General features: G+C 43.7%; 1 protein-coding gene across 6 annotated transcripts in view; it reads left to right on the top strand.

Annotated features, from left to right (window-relative positions):
* Nucleotides 1–17,169, top strand: part of LOC139373312 (unconventional myosin-IXb-like) — a 117,895-nt gene that overhangs the window by 50,663 nt on the left and 50,063 nt on the right. For all 6 annotated transcript variants that reach the window (XM_071113821.1, XM_071114083.1, XM_071113734.1 and 3 more), the window contains exons 3-8: nt 7,850–7,944; nt 13,550–13,612; nt 14,424–14,523; nt 14,923–15,023; nt 15,332–15,461; nt 16,009–16,098. In XM_071113821.1, the coding sequence (XP_070969922.1) occupies nt 7,850–7,944; nt 13,550–13,612; nt 14,424–14,523; nt 14,923–15,023; nt 15,332–15,461; nt 16,009–16,098 (579 nt within the window). The remainder of the gene's footprint in view (nt 1–7,849; nt 7,945–13,549; nt 13,613–14,423; nt 14,524–14,922; nt 15,024–15,331; nt 15,462–16,008; nt 16,099–17,169) is intronic.

Raw genomic sequence — 17,169 nt, 5'->3', positions numbered from 1 at the left:
TTTGAGATTATCTGAACTTCAGATGAAACATCATTTTAGAAATGGTCAGTTTCTCACATTATATTAGCCCCATTATCCTGCCTCTGATTGTCCAACGAATTAAACTTAAGGATTCACCCATTTTGAATATTATATTGTTTTGGAGTGATGTTCTATCAATTCCCGGGGTAATTTAATGGGTAACTGAGCATTTGATGTTCAAGCAGGCAGAAATACAGGCGAAATGACAAGTTTTGCATTATATGAACAGCCTGCTCTAAATCTGAATTTATTCTAGGGCGGACCCCAACTAAAACTACTAGTTGACCGAGAGCAGCCTGTTCTTTCGACCGAACGATTGGTCTACATTTTTTTACGTGTATTTTTCCATATTTACACACATCCTATGTATTTTAATCATATCAACTATATGCACTGAGCTTGTTTGATGCTTTAAGCACACTTTGATGAAATAATTAAGACACAAATGACTAGAGGGAGTCCAACTGCAGTGGCGCCAGAGGGAATGTCTGCCGCTTTACGGGCTCCAAACCAACTGTGCTATTTTGTGTTTTTCCGCATTGTTTGTAATTAACTTTGTACATAATATTGCTGCCACCATCTCTTATGACTGAAAATAGCTTCTGGATATCAGAACAGCGATTACTTACCTCGAACTGGATGAAGATTTTTTCTTTAATGATATGCTACTTCTCCTAGACCAGGGACAAATCCCCGTCATTCGCGTGAAGAAAAGACAATGGGCGGAGATCGGGGTTCCTTGTGAGAATTCGTTGGCGAGTGGGTAACCCACCTCTATCATCCGTTCTATTAGCCAATGAGCAATCACTGGGGAATAAGCTTGGTTGATCTCCGTTCAAGATCCTACCAATGGGACATTTAAAAAAACATATCTTATGTTTCACGGAGTCGTGGCTTAACGAGAACACGGATAATATACAGTTGGCTGGGTTTTCCGTGCATCGGCATGACAGAAAAGCTACGTCTGGTAAGATGAAGGGTGGTGGTGTGTCTATTTGTCAGTAACAGTTGCTGTTCTGAGGTTAGAGTACCTCGTAATAAGCTGTAGACCACACTATCTACCAAGAGTTTTCATCTATATTTTTCGTAGCCGTCTATTTACCACCAAAACCGATGCTGGCACTAAGACCATACTCAACGAGCTGTATAAGGCCATAAGCAAAAGAAAATGCTCAATCAGAAGTAGCGCTTTAGTGGCCGGGGACTTTAATGCAGGCAAACTTAAATCTGTTTAACCTAATTTCTACCAGCATGTCACGTGCATCCAGAAGAAACTCTAGATCACCTTTACTCCACACACAGAGATGTATACAAAGCTCTTCTTCGCCCTACATTTGGAACATCTGACCATAATTCTATCCTCCTAATTCCTGTTTACAAGCAAAAATTACCAGTGACTCGCTCAACACGGAAGTGGTCAGATGACGCAGATGCTACGCTACAGGATTGTTTTTCTAGCACAGACTGGAATATGTTCCTATGGCTTTGAGGAGTATACCACCTCAGTCACAGATAAGGTGCATCGACGTCATTGTCCTCATAGTGACCGTATGTACATATCCCAACCAGAAGCCATGATTTCAGGCAACATCTGCACTGAGCTAAAGGCTAGAGCTGCCGCTTTCAAGGAACCGGTACACTAATCCGGATGCTTATAAGAAATCCCGCTGTGCCCTCAGATGAATCACCAAACAGGCAAGGCTCAATACAGGACTAGGATTGAATCCTGCTACACCGGCTCTGACGCTCGTCAGATGTGGCAGGGCTTATAAACAATTTAATGACTACAAAGGGAAACCCAGCCGCGAGCTGCCCAGTGACGCAAGACTCCCAGATGAGCTAAATGCCTTTTTTATGCTCGCTTCAAAGCAAGCAACACTGAAACATGCATGAGAGCACCAGCTGTTCCAGGCAACTGTGTGATCACACGCTCGTAGCCGATGTAAGACCTGAAGGTAACCGGCCTAAATGACTACCGCCCTGTAGCACTCACGTCAGTAGCCATAAAGTGCTTTGAAAGGCTGGTCATGACCCACTCCAATTCGCATACCGCCCAAACAGATCCACAGATGATGCAATCTATTACTCTCCACACTGCCCTTTCCCTCCTGGACAAAAGGAACACTTATGTGAGAATGCTGTTCATTGACTACAGCTCAGCGTTCAACACCATAGTACCCTCAAAGCTCATCACTAAGCTAAGGATCCTGGGACTAAATGCTGATCCTCAACACTGGAGCTCCACAGGGGTGCGTGCTCAGTCCCCTCCTGTATTCCCTGTTCACCCACAACTGCATGGCCAGGCACGACTCCAACACCATTAAGTTTGCAGACGACACAACAGTGGTAGGCCTGATCACCGACAACGACGAGACAGCCTATAGGGAGGATGTCGGAGACCTGGCCGGTTGGTGCCAGAATAACAACCTATCCCTCAATGTAACCAAGACTAAGGATATGGTTGTGGACTACAGGAAAAGGAGGACCGAGCACGCCCCCATTCTCATCGACGGGGCAGTAGTGGAGCAGGTTGAGAGCTTCAAGTTCCTTGGTGTCCACATCACCAACAAACTAGAATGGTCCAAACTAGAGGTCGACCGATTATGATTTTAACGCCGATACCGATTTATTGGAGGACCAAAAAAAGCCGATAGCCATTAATAAAAATACCAAAGTTTTGTATTTATTTATTTTATTTGTAATAATGACAATTACAACAATACTGAATGAACTTATTTGAACTTAATATAATACATCAATAAAATCAATTTAGCCTCAAATAAATAATGAAACATATTCATTTTGGTTTAAATAATTCAAAAACAAAGTGTTGGAGAAGAAAGTAAAAGTGCAATATGTGCCATGTAAGAAAGCTAACGTTTAAGTTCCTTGCTCAGAACATGAGAACATGTTGGTTGGTTCCTTTTAACATGAATCTTCAGTATTCCCAGGTAAGACGTTTTAGGTTGTAGTTATTATAGGAATTATAGGACTATTTCCCTCTATACCATTTGTATTTCATTAACCTTTGACTATTGGTTGTTCTTATAGAGTGCCAAGTCTAGGTCAAAAAGGCTCAACAGTTTTTACCCCCAAGCCATAAGACTCCTGAACAGATAATCAAATGGCTACCCGGACTATTTGCATTGTGTACCCCCCAACCCCTCTTTGTACGCTGCCGCTACTCTCTGTTCATCATATATGCATAGTCACTTTAACCATATCTACATGTACATACTACCTCAATCAGCCTGACTAACCGGTGTCTGTATGTAGCCTCGCTACTGTATATAGCCTGTCTTTTTACTGTTGTTTTATTTCTTTACTTACCTATTGTTCACCTAACACCTTCTTTGCACTATTGGTTAGAGCTTGTAAGTAAGCAGTTCACTGTAAGGTCTACTACACCTGTTGTATTCGGCGCACGTGACAAATAAACTTTGATTTGATTTAGTGCGTACGGCCCAGTACATCACTTAGCCATATAGATAACCTGCATAAAGGGTTGTGCAGTTATATTTAACTATCATGTGAATGTCCCATAGCATCTCTGACCTACATGAAAGCTACTGCCTCTAATCGTATTGGCCTTGTTATTTAGTACCACTGGTGTTTTGCCCGTATTCTTGTAAGTACCATTGTTGGTTGTTTTGTTCCAGTATTGGTGCTATCACATCAGCCTCCAGTTATAGTGTATGCAGAGAGAGCCTGATTTGTTACTTTATGATGCATTTCTAATGAATATATTGTGCATGTAGCCAAGTGATTAATAGGTGTCAGAGCCTGGCAGTGAAACTGTAAAACAAATGGCAGTAATATAAACCAAAGGTCTTTCTACTGAGGTGCCTGTCTGTGCAATAACAATTAAGGCTCTGATTAATAAAGAGAACTGGTTAGAGTCTGAGGCAGCACACTGAGGGACTGAATGGGGATCTGGGCCCTTGGAAATATACAGTTAGCTGCCAGGGAACACTAGAGAAAGGAGCCAGTCAAGATACGCAAAGACGTCATGATGAAGTGTAGGCACGCACTCACACACACACACACACACACACACACACACACACACACACACACACACACACACACACAGCCTTTATTTCACTATGCAGACTCAATTCCATAGACTCTGCTTGGTTAGCCAAGACGTTAAGCCACTTCCTCATACCTAATGTGCCTCGCAACCAATCAGGAAGGGTTATGGTTAGCAACCACTCACAAAGGCTGCAGGGCACTATGTTTCAATGTGAATGATGCTGTGAGCCTGTGACACTTTTAGCATTTCCTCCATGGCAGAGAGGCTGAGCGCAGGGGAATGTTCCCAGGGTCTGCTAGCCTTTACCCTGGGACAACCGTTTGACATCACTGGGCAGTGAATGCCAGCTGACAGTGTCTTATCCTCTTGAAACTCTGGGGGCAGTATTTCATTTTTGGATAAAAAACGTTCCCGTTTTAAACGGGATATTTTGTCACGACAAGATGCTCGACTATGCATATAATTGACAGCTTTGGATAAAAAACACTCTTAACGTTTCCAAAACTGCAAAGATATTGTCTGTGAGTGCAACAGAACTGATGTTACAGGCGAAACCCAGATAAAAATCCAATCAGGAAGTGCCCCATATTTTGAAAGCGCTGCATGCCAATGACTCCTTATATGGCTGTGAATGGGCTACGAATGAGCTTTCTACATATTCCCCAAGGTGTCTACAGCATTGTGACGTATTTTTACGCATTTATGTTGAAGAATAGCCGTAAGGGACCACATTGAGCAAGTGGTCACATGATGGCTCCCGCAGAAAATCTTGAGTAAAGTACTGATGTAGCCATTATTCCATTCGCTTCTAATGAGAAACCAATTGTCCCGACGGATATATTATCGAATAGATATGTGAAAAACACCTTGAGGATGGATTCTAAACAACGTTTGCCATGTTTCTGTCGATATTATGGAGCTAATTTGGAAAAAAGTTTGCCGTTGTAGTGATCGATTTCTCAGCCAAACGTGAAGAACAAACATAGCTATTTCGCCTACAAAAATAATATTTTTGGAAAAAAGGAACATTTGCTATCTAACTGGGAGTCTCGTGAGTGAAAACATCCGAAGTTCTTCAAAGGTAAATTATTTAATTTGATTGCTTTTCTTATTTTCGTGAAAATGTTGCCTGCTGCTAGCAGGGTATAATGCGATGCTAGGCTATGTTAAACTTACACAAATGCTTGTCTAGCATTGGTTGTAAAGCATATTTTGAAAATCTGAGATGACAGTGTGATTAACAAAAGGCTAAGCTGTGTCTCAACATATTTCATTTGTGATTTTCATGAATAAGAACATTTTCTAGGGATATTTATGTCCGCTGCGTTATGCTAATTCGTTTCAGGCGATGATTACGCTCCCGGATCCGGGATGGGTAGGTTCAAGAGGATTTATCCTGGCCCAGAGTCAATTTTATCACCCCCTCAGTAAACAACTTGCACACACACTAGCATGTACACATTCTTCTGAGGTGAGCCCCAGCTCTGGAAATGAGGAGTTACAACAGGTCCATGTTAAACCACATATTTCATCCACTGATTATGACATTTCAGCCAGGCTTTTCAGTCTTCTCCTCAGTCAACTCCTGTCTCTCACTCTTACATTACCTTGCATTTTGAAGTTATTTTTATCAAGTTTAACCTTTTTTTTGAGACCTAAAAAATTTATTCAGTTTACAATTCTTCAAGCAGCACTCATCTTGGAGCGTAAGTTGTTATAGTGAGTGTAAATCTGCTCATCGATTGAGAACACAAAGAGCAGTAGGTAGAGGGAATAATACCAGGACAGACAGTCTTGGAACAGCGGAAATAGGTCAACAGTTCACTGTAAGGATTCTTAACCTCTCTGGTACAAGTGGGAAGCTAAGCTCGACAACAGCCAGTGAAATTGCAGGGCGCCAAATTCAAAACAGAAATCCCATAATTAAAATTCCTCAAACATACAAGTATTTTACACCATTTTAAAGATAAACTTCTTGTAAATCCAGCCACAGTGTCCAATTTCAAATAGGCTTTACGGGGAAAGCTCACCAAACGATTGTTAGGTCAGCACCTAGTCACAGAAAACCATACAGCCATTTTCCAGCCAAGGCTAGGGCTCACAAAAGTCAGAAATAGCGATTAAATTAATCTTTGATCTTCATCAGATGGCACTCACAGGACTTCATGTTACACAATAAATGTGTGTTTTCTTCGATAAAGTTAATATTTATGTCCAAAAACCTAATTTGAAATTGGTGTGTTATGTTCAGAAATGCATTGTCTCAAACAAACATCCGGTGAAAGTGCAGAGAGCCACATCAAATAACAGAAATACTCATCATAAACATTGATAAGATACAAGTGTTAAACATACGAATACAGAACTTCTCCTTAATGCAACTGCTGTGTCAGATTTCAAAAAGGCTTTACGGCGAAAGCACACTTTACGAGTAACCCATATAGCCATTTTCCAACCAAGGAGAGTGTCACAAAAGTCAGAAATAGCATTAAAATAATCACTTACCTCTGATCTTTATCTGGTGGCACTCCCCGGTCTCCATGTCAGACAACAAATGTTCGCTTTGTTCGATAAAGTTCATCTTTATGTCCAAATACCTCCGTTTTGTTGGTGCGTTTAGTTCAGAAATCCAAAGGCACAATGCGCACTCTCAACACCAAGACGAAAAATCCAAAAAGTACAATAAAAGATTGTAGAAACATGTCAAACAATGTTTAAAATCAATCCTCAGGTTGTCTTTGTCATAAATAATCAATATTTCAACCTGAAAAAAGCTTTGTCAATGGAAAAGGTAAACAAGAAATGCGCGCTCCCGATCACGTGCTTGGTTCATGTCTGGAAATGTCCACTGTCCTCTCATTGAAAGCAGTGTTACTCCCTCATTTTTCAGAGTAAAAGCCTGAAACAATGCCTGAAGACTGGGCACATGTTGAGGAAGCCATAGAGATCGTGAACTGGGTCCTAAGTCTTTGTATGGTGGATAGGCTTTCAATGCAAAAACAGCCTTTCAAAATAATAGTATTTACTGGTTGGATTTTCCTAGGGTTTTTTCCTGCCATTACAGTTCTGTTATACTCACATACATTATTTTAACAGTTTTGGAAACTTTAGTGTTTTCTATAGTGTTTTCTATCCAAATCTACTAATTATATGCATATCCTAGCTTATGGGCCTGAGTAGCAGGCAGTTTAATTTGGGCACGCTTTTCATCCGGAGGTGAAAATACCACCCCCTGCCCATAACAAGTTAATTTAGACCCCCTCTGTGAGGCCCCCCTCACCTTATATCAGCTCAACCACAAATGTATCAAATTGTAACTGCAACTGTTGCTCCTCGCAGGATGTGGCTCCTATTTAAGATGTATACAGTCAACTTCCCCCGTGGCTGCCTTTTGCGCGTGTGTGTGTGTGCGAGCTATCCATTCAGACTGGTGGCAGGGCTGGGTGTGTGCCCCTGGCTGGGGATGACTGCAGCCTGAGGGAGACTAGTTCTCTGGACCTAACACAGGCTCCTCGCAGGAGGCCCCCATCAATCACACTAGCCTAGTGTCACCCCCTGGACTTCTGCAAGAGAGTAGAAAGGAGGGAGTAATGAGGGAAAGAGAGGGGGTGATTGAGGCAGGGAGAGAAAGAAGGGTGCTGTTTTCATCTAGTGTTAACTTCTGGACTGGGGTAGCTGTGGTGTTGAACAGCCCCAGTATTAGCACAAGTGTAGTTATTCCTATTTCTTAACTGTATAATCACTTTATGGTTCACACAGTGAATGTAACCTCTCCCCCCTCCTCTTTACTAGGCATTTGGGAATGCCAAGACGGCTCACAACAACAACTCCAGCCGCTTTGGGAAGTTCATCCAGGTCAACTACCTGGAGAGTGGGGTGGTGAGAGGGTGAGTACTGGCCGCTGGCCCACACTGTGTGTTGTGATAACTCTCAATCCTCCTTTCCGACTTACCCTGTAAATACACACTCCATCCCTGGTGGATGTTCCTGAGCCAGTTTCTGCAAACACAGCCACGGTTTCTGCAGACACAGCCCCGGTGACTGCAGACACAGCCCCGGTGACTGCAGACACAGCCACGGTGACTGCAGACACAGCCACGGTGACTGCAGACACAGCCACTCTTACTTCCATCATACCATATAAGGCTCGTGAGAAGCACTGTAGTGTGTTTGTTTCTGTTGTGATACCTCTGAGGCCTGAAGCCCTAACCACGTTATAGCATAGCCTCCTTCCTCTCTCTGCCTACAATCTCTCTGGTTACTGCCTGCAGTTTCTCTGGTTACTGCCTGCATCACATGCCCTGTCATTTCCTGTCTAACAGAGGAAGGGAGCACTTATCGTAAAGTTTAACAAAATCAAATTATTAAACGGGTGGATCTAATCCTGAATGCTGATTTGGTTAAAAGCGCATTCTAGCCGGTGTCTATTCCACAAGTTACCACGGCTAAATCTATGACGTTAAAATGCCTATTTACTCTGTTCCATCTGACTGCGCAATCCACTGTCTCATCAGCCCAGGCAGGGAAGTTGTAAACTTGATCTCCACTATAAAAAGCATCTAGACATTTTCTCTTAGACAAACATTTAGTTTTCCACAACGGAGATTTGTATAAACCTTGCTGTCTGTCTGTCCGACATTTGCAACATTATTTTAATGTTAAAATTCCATCTTCAACTGTCCAATAGTAATGAAAATGTAGGGGTCAGGACTGGAGAGGCAGGCAGTGTCTCTCAGCCAGTCGAAATCATGAATCAGCTGGCATAATTTTTATGAATATATACAAAGAAATGTCAATTTTTAAAAAACGGTGAAACGAAGTGCAGCTAGTTTGCAGTCTTTACAGATTCCGTTTGAAGTGATTGTGTTAGCTGTTTTGTTGGCTAGCTCCTCTGAACAACAGAGCACATTGATGATTGAGCACATTTTCACATTTTCTATGCCAGGTGAAACCGCACCTCATCAGCACATTGTTATGGATGTATCCAAATAAATGTCACTAGAAAACGGATTAAACAAATGCATCTACTGTTATTCTGTCTGCACTGTTTGACCTGACTAAGTTAGTCGTAGTTGGCTAGCTAGCAAGCAAGGGATAAGAATGTGGCCAGCCAGTATGGCAATGGAACATTTGGAGCGAACGATGTCCATAGATACAGAACAAAAAGACTGAACGACCCGGTCGCGTCTCTGGCAACCGAACCAATAGAACGAATGACCAGCCGGCTTGGATAGCAACCCTAGAATTTTTATGAATAATGAAATATTTGAATCATTATTTGGATATGTTGGTAACCCGTTGTATGAAAGTGATAATGCCCTCGAAGCCGTTGTTTGGTGGATATATTGGCACGGTTTGCCGGCCTGAAAAGAACACCCGTGCCAATATATCCTCCAAACACTGGCTTCTCGAGCATTATCACTTAAATGAAACATGAGTGACTAGGGTTGCACATTTTGGGGAATATTCAGAGGTGGGAATTAACGGGAATATATGGGAATTAACGGAAATATATGCAAATTAATATTAATACCATTTAAATATAGATGTTTTTTGCATTGGATATATTTACCATATAATTTGGAGACAGAAACAGAAACCTTTTACCTTATCATAAGTAGAAATAATTGCAAATTATTAAATCCTTCCAATAGAAATTTGAAAAGCTATTTAGTTACGATTTGAACTTTAATTCAATGAGTTGACTCTTCACATGGGATGATTTCACTGAACAACAAAAGGGAGTATTGCATGATACCCAATGATCCATCGCATCTCCCAAAAACATTTTCAACATACAGCTGTAAAATTATAGTCTAGATACTAAAGCTTTGGTTGTCTTCCTCTCAGGCTTCTATGTCTTCTCCCTGGACCTCCTCAATGTCCACCTCTTGAACATCAGACTCTGACGCCTCATCTTCACTGTCACTTTCCAACCTTGTTGAGGATGGCTCAAAAAGCCTCAAATTTTCCCAGATGTCCAAAAAATGTTCAGCCCTTGTATTGGTCAGCCTGTTGGGTGCTTTGGTGTGTGTGTTCCCAAACAAAGATCAGTTGCGCTCTGAGGCAGCTGATGTTGGTGGGATTTGGAGGATGATGGAGGCAACAGGGGAAAGAGCCTCAGATCCACAAAGTCCCTTCTACCAGGTGGCTGATGAGATATGTTGGCACGACTGCCATATTGCATCTCCATCCCAAAGCCTTTGCTTGGAAGTGTACTTCGCCAGACTGCCAAGAACCTTGCCCTCATCCAGGCCCAAGGTGGTGAGACACGGTAGTGATGACACCATAGGCCTTGTTGATCTCTGCACCAGACAGGATGCTCTTGCCAGCATACTTGGGGTCCAACATGTACGCTGCAACGTATATGGGCTTCAGGCAGAAGTCTTCATGCTTTTTGATGCATTTCAGAACTGCAGTTTCCTCTGCTTGGAGCAACAGTGAAGTGGGCAGGGCAGTGCTTACCACTCTCTCCCAAAATACATATTCCAGGAGGATCCTCTTGATGGGGCTGTCCATATCAGGAGACTGTGATATGACCATTCCTTGTAAAGACTCCCTCCCCTCCAGGAGACTGTCAAACATTGACAGCACCACCCCAATGGGTGTTGCTGGGCAGCTTCAATGTGGTGCTCTTATTCTTCTCACTTTGCTTGGTGAGGTAGATTGCTGCTATAACTTGATGACCCTTCACATACCTAACCATTTCCTTGGGTCTCTTGTAAAGTGTATCCATTGTTTTCAGTGCCATGATATCTTTGAGGAGCAGATTCAATGCATGAGCAGCACAGCCAATGGGTGTGATGTGAGGGTAGGACTCCTCCACTTTAGACCAAGCAGCCTTCATGTTCACAGCATTGTCTGTCACTAGTGCAAATACCTTCTGTGGTCCAAGGTCATTGATGACTGCCTTTAGCTCATCCGAAATGAAGAGACCGGTGTGTCTGTTGTCCCTTGTGTCTGTGCTATTGTAGAATGCTGGTTGAGGGGTGGAGATGATGTAGTTAATTATTCCTTGCCCACGAACATTCGACCACCCATCAGAGATGATTGCAACACAGTCTGCTTTCTCTATGATTTGCTTGACCTTCACTTGAATTTTGCATCCAGCAAATTAGTAGATAAAGCACTTCTGATTGGAGGGGTGTATGCTGGGCGAAGAACATTCAGACATCTCTTCCAATACACATTGCCTGTGAGCATCAGAGATGAACCAGTTGCATACACAGTTTGGGCAAGACATTCATCAGCATTTCTCTGACTACGTTCCTCCATTGAGTCAAAAATGCTTCTGATTCCAGGAGGACCATGAGCTGTTGCTATCGATAAGGTGTCCGATTACCTCTATTCGAGGTGAAAATGATGAGGGACTTTTGTCAGGTTGCTTGTTGTAAGCTCTGAGGGAACTTTATGCACTTGGCCAGATGATTCTGCATCTTTGTTGCATTCTTCACATATTATTTGGGACAGTATTTGCAAATGTACACAGCTTTTCCTTCTACATTAGCTGCAGTGAAATGTCTCCACACATCAGATAGTGCCTGTGGCATTTTCCTGTAAAGGTGAGAAAACATTTGTAAAAAAATACAAACAAGTACAATTCCATGTACAGATAAATAGTTAAGTAGTTAGATTAAACAACTCCTTTGTTAGATACATGTTTTAAAATGAAACATGTATGGAAACAGGCGAATTAGCACTCAGTTAGCAGGCCCAGGCAAGCTAAAAACCCACATGGTAGCAAAAACTAACTAGCAGAAAAAATATATTCACCCCACCTAGTATTGTAATCAAAACTTACCAGAAAGCATGTAGTCCTTGGCTCGGACAGTGTAGTAGTGTGGGCTCAATAGCGTCTCATTAGTGTGCAAGATCTTGAGAATCAGCTGTACATGTGATGGAAGAGTGCACTGTGCATGCAGAGGGTTCTAATTCCATTGACTATGAGATAGTTTAACCAATATATGCCACAATACATTGCCTTACATGTATCCCACAAAAAAAAGGTTCACTGTTATAAGCTAACTAACTTTTCTGAAGAATTTAAGCAGAATTCCTTAAATTCTAGAGCTTAACCTCCCATGGGAAAATTTGGGAAATTTCCCGGAAAGTTTCCGACCCTTTGCAACCCTATGAGTGATACTTTGGCCTCTGTTCGAGATGAGCTTACTCTACTATACAGACAGGGACAGTTATTCCCAACCTGATTAGAAGGTCTTAAAACAGGGACTCATTGTTTTATATTGAATTTCTTAGCTTGAGAGGGGAGAAAGTAATTGAATAAGAACTGTTAAGTTGCTGTTGAGACTTCAGTGGATGAGCTGTACTAGTGATGGTTGAGCTTGTTATGCTTGTAGCAGAGTGTCTGTCAGTCAGAAGCCATTGATTACAGCAGGACAGTGCTGACATTCTGCTGTACAAAAGCTTTCTGTGGAGCAGCCAAGAGTGGAGCAGCCAAGGCCGCTCTATAGAGGAGATTACCAAGGGAAGCCCTGGGACGTGCTCAGCACTGCACTGGCAAGGGTGTTTTCATTCACTACATTACACTCTGCCTGGCTGGTTACAGGGTCTCACTGGGATGGGAGATGGGCTTTCTCAATGTAACAGAATAGCATGGGAATACCTGTGGCATGGATCTTTTAAGACTTGACTAGCGACAAAGTTACATCCTCCTCCTATTTGTGTATCGGTCTCTCTCTTCGTGTGGCAGCTATCCTGGGGTGGCAGGAGCATTGGGCCAGTAACCGAAAGGTCACTGGTTTGAATCCAGAGCCAACTGGGTGAAAAATCTGTCTGTGACCTTGAGCAAGGCACTTAATCCTAATTTCTCCTTTAAGTCACTCTGGATCAGGGCGTCTGCTAAATGACTAAATAGTCAAATGTGTGTGGTTGTATATGTGTCTCTCTGTGTGTGTCTCTGGGTGTGACTTGTGGATGGACTCCAGTATTCCCCGCCTGGCTCTGCTTATTTTTCTATTAGATCAGCTCTCTATAGAGACGCAAAGGGCCAGCTAGTGAAGTTTCCATGCTCAGCAAAGGCCACTGGCCTCCCTCCCTGCCTGAGCTTCCGGTGTTAAAATACACACAACAGCCATCGGCCCTCTATTCTTAGAGTTTCAACAAAATGAAAGATTAGCTTAAATGTTGTTTTTGTCAGACATGCCTACGTAAAAATGCAATTGTCTCTGTTTAAACTGTTGATCGTAGTGGCTGTTGTTGCACATTAACATTACCATGTCACTGTGTACATCAGACTGATGCCGTCCATATCTAGACTCTTAGTTCAACTGTTTAATGTTCCACCGACCATCTGCTCATGATTCCCCTCCCCCTCAGTCACTACCACCTCTCTCTCTCTCTCACTCACACACACACACACACACACACACAAAAGACCCTCACCAGACACACTTCACAGCCAAGTGAAAGGACCAAACTAACTTCAGTGTCACTCGTTTTCTCATTCTCTCTCTCTCTCTCTCTCGTTCTTAGAGCCATCGTGGAGAAGTATCTCCTGGAGAAGTCTCGTCTGGTCTCCAGAGAGAATAATGAGAGGTAAAGGGCAACAGCAGGGGTTACCTTTGATCCTCAATGACCTGTGGAGGCCCTCTGTAGAAACAGAGAGCTTCCCCCTGGTGCCTTTTGATATTCAGAAAGAAACAATTTCCAAGAGTGACTCTCAGAACTAACTTTTTACCTAGCCTGAATATGTGCCAAAGAGTTGTGATCAATATGGGAGATGATACTTGTTTTTTTTATGAATACATATTGAATTGATCATTTATTTATAAGCACTGAAGTCCTACTGTTTCTACTTCAAATGCCCTGGGTGGGGTTGTCATAGCCTGTACATATCATTAACCCTATTCTTCATGTTATTACTCACTAGGTATGTGTCAGAGTTCTATTATTATATGATAATGGATTAGTCCTGTTGTTACTCGTATACCAACTTGTCTGTTGAAATTAGCTTCTGTTTTCATAATGTCTGCCTGTGATGTCAGTGAGATTCTCAGAAGTAAACATGAAAACTCACGCCTGTGTGGTTTTGCAACAATGCAAGCCGGCCGGCCAACTGATAACAAGACTGGAAAAACTGACAGCAGCATTCACGCTCATTACTAAACTGGCACGTTATATACACAGTCAATGTTGGGTCACAGTAACTAATACTGCCACAGTGTGACTTTTGATGGTCTGTATTCCAACATTTAAAACCAAAAATCGCCTTTTAAATGAATGTATGATTTATTCTTGCCAGCTAAGAATGCATAACCTTATAACAAAAGCAAACAAATAACAAATGCAAAAATCACACTGTATCCACTAACTAAACACACCGTTACATTGTTCTGTGTCCCTTTAGGAACTACCATGTGTTTTACTATCTGCTGGTGGGAGCGTCAGAGGAGGAGCGCAAGGAGTTCAAACTGCTGCAGCCTGAAGATTACCTCTACCTCAAGCAGGTACTGTACACACACACACACACACACACACTTACTGTACATTCCCCCTGCAAGAAAGAACCACATCCCCATTAGCTAGTCCCTTAGGTGCCCTTGACAGATATTCTGCTGTGTTTGCTTGTGTACATTAGCTTCATTATCTTCTTTTAGCAGATGCCCTTGGCTACATTCATTTAGTGTACATTCCCTTGTACCCTGACTCTCATTCTATTCATGGGTTGTGTGTGTGTCTTAATAATCTCTGTATTTGAACTGGCTCAAGGTAACATTCCCCGTCGGATTCAGTGCTAGTAAACCTGGTATGAGTCATTGTCATGCAGTGAATGGCCTGCATATGCTCTGTTCTCTGCCCATAGGTTCATTAACATGCAGTGCACATATCTACCTATCTATCTGCAGCAATATTTTAAGATAGAAGATGAGGAAGACCTGTGCCATGACTTTGAGAGGCTTCAGCAGGCCATGGAGATGGTCGGATTCCTGTCTGCTACTAAGAAACAGTGAGTGGACATGCCCTGGTCATGGGCCGTGAATCTACACCACTGAGTTAACGTCTATCCCTTACACACCATTCGATTCCTTAAATGGCTGCCTATACGTTTGTCAAATACAGTAGGTCATACATATATTTGCATACTGTAGTCAGTTTGTATTACTTGGATCCTCTGCAAGCACTGCCATTAAACCCTTTCCTCTGGGGCAGTAGTCACAGTAGTTGGCAGTGATATGAAACAATGGAAAATAAAGTCTGTTCTATTCATTTTGATTCTATGGTATGATGATTGTATCCCTTGTGTGTCCGCTGTAGGATCTTCTCTGTGCTGTCGGCCATCTTGTACCTGGGCAACGTGACGTACAGGAGGAAATCTACAGGCCGAGACGAGGGGCTGGACGTGGGACCCCCGGAGGTCCTGGCTACCCTCTCAGACCTGCTCAAGGTAATAATGTCTGGTCTGCTGTTGTAGTCTACACCGCAATCAACCATTAGTCTTTACTCTGGGTCCTGGAGGGACCAATTCCTTTTGTCCCGACCATGTACTAACACTTCTGATTAAGCTAATGAAGGTCTTTATGATGAGCTGAATCAGGGCCTGCATTCACAAAGCATCTCAGTCAGGGTAGGAATGCTCAGTCAGGGTAGGAATCTACGATCCGGTCCCCCTGTGTTATTCATTATGATCTAAAAGGAAAAAGTGCTCCTAGATCAGCACTCCTACTCTGAAACACTTTGAGAAAAACAGGCCTAGTATTAGTGATCTAATTAGGTTATTTGAGGTTGAAAGCATTGTAATAACCTAAACATGTGGCTAGGTATAGGTTTCATCATGACTAACATCCCAAACAGTGAATATATTCTATTATTGTCCAGTGAAGATGGTTCTTCCCTAATGATTATACAGGAAGCCTACTCTCCACTAAATCAATGTTTATTTTGTCCGTCCCCGATAATGTTGCAAGTCTTGAGAATTGTGTGTGACCTCCCAGGTGAAAGAGGAGTTGCTGGTGGAGGCGCTGACAAAGAGGAAAACGGTGACAGTCAATGACAAGCTGATTCTGCCCTACAGCCACAGTGAGGTAGGCAACCAACCACCGGTCTTTAAGGCCTATCATTATCTTGTGTGTCACGTATTGGTCTTTTCTATTTCCCTGTGTCTGTCTTCTCCGTCAATCTTCTCCGTCGGTCTTCTCCGTCTTGACTGGTCCGTCGGTCTTCTCCGTCTTGACTGGTCCGTCGGTCTTCTCCGTCTTGACTGGTCCGTCGGTCTTCTCCGTCTTGACTGGTCCGTCGGTCTTCTCCGTCTTGACTGGTCCGTCGGTCTTCTCCGTCGGTCTGGTCCGTCGGTCTGGTCCGTCGGTCTTCTCCGTCGGTCTGGTCCGTCGGTCTTCTCCGTCTTGACTGGTCCGTCGGTCTTCTCCGTCTTGACTGGTCCGTCGGTCTTCTCCGTCTTGACTGGTCCGTCGGTCTTCTCCGTCGGTCTGGTCCGTCGTTCTTCTCCGTCAATCTTTTCCGTCGGTCCGTCGGTCTTCTCCATCGGTCTTCTCCGTCTGTCTGGTCCGTCGGTCTTCTCCGTCTTGACTGGTCCGTCGGTCTTCTCCGTCTGTCTGGTCCGTCGGTCTTCTCCGTCTGTCTGGTCCGTCGGTCTTCTCCGTCTGTCTGGTCCGTCGGTCTTCTCCGTCGTTCTGGTCCGTCAGTCTTCTCCGTCTTGACTTGTCCGTCTTGACTTGTCCGTCTTGTCCGTCCGTCTTGACTTGTCCGTCCGTCTGGTCGTCTCCGGCGGTCCGGCGGTCGTCTCCGGCGGTCTCCGTGGCGGTCGTCTCCGTCTTGTCCGTCCGTCTTGACTTGTCCGTCCGTCTTGACTTGTCCGTTCGTCTGGTCGTCTCCGGCGGTCGTCTCCGGCTGTCTCCGTGGCGGTCGTCTCCGGCTGTCTGTCTCCGTGGCGGTCGTCTCCGGCTGTCTGTCTCCGTGGCGGTCGTCTCCGGCTGTCTGGTCCGTCGGTCTGGTCCGTCGGTCTTGTCCGTCTGTCTGGTCCGTCGGTCTTGTCCGTCGGTCTTGTCCGTCGGTCTGGTCCGTCTGTCTGGTCCGTCGGTCTTCTCCGTCGGTCTTCTCCGTCGGTCTGGTCCGTCGGTCTTCTCCGTCTTGACTGG

This window comes from Oncorhynchus clarkii, chromosome 1 (genome assembly GCF_045791955.1).
Source record: "Oncorhynchus clarkii lewisi isolate Uvic-CL-2024 chromosome 1, UVic_Ocla_1.0, whole genome shotgun sequence".
NCBI lineage: Eukaryota > Metazoa > Chordata > Actinopteri > Salmoniformes > Salmonidae > Oncorhynchus > Oncorhynchus clarkii.
The sequence above is the reverse complement of the archived record's forward strand: the minus strand, read 5'-3'. Positions and strand labels throughout refer to the sequence as shown.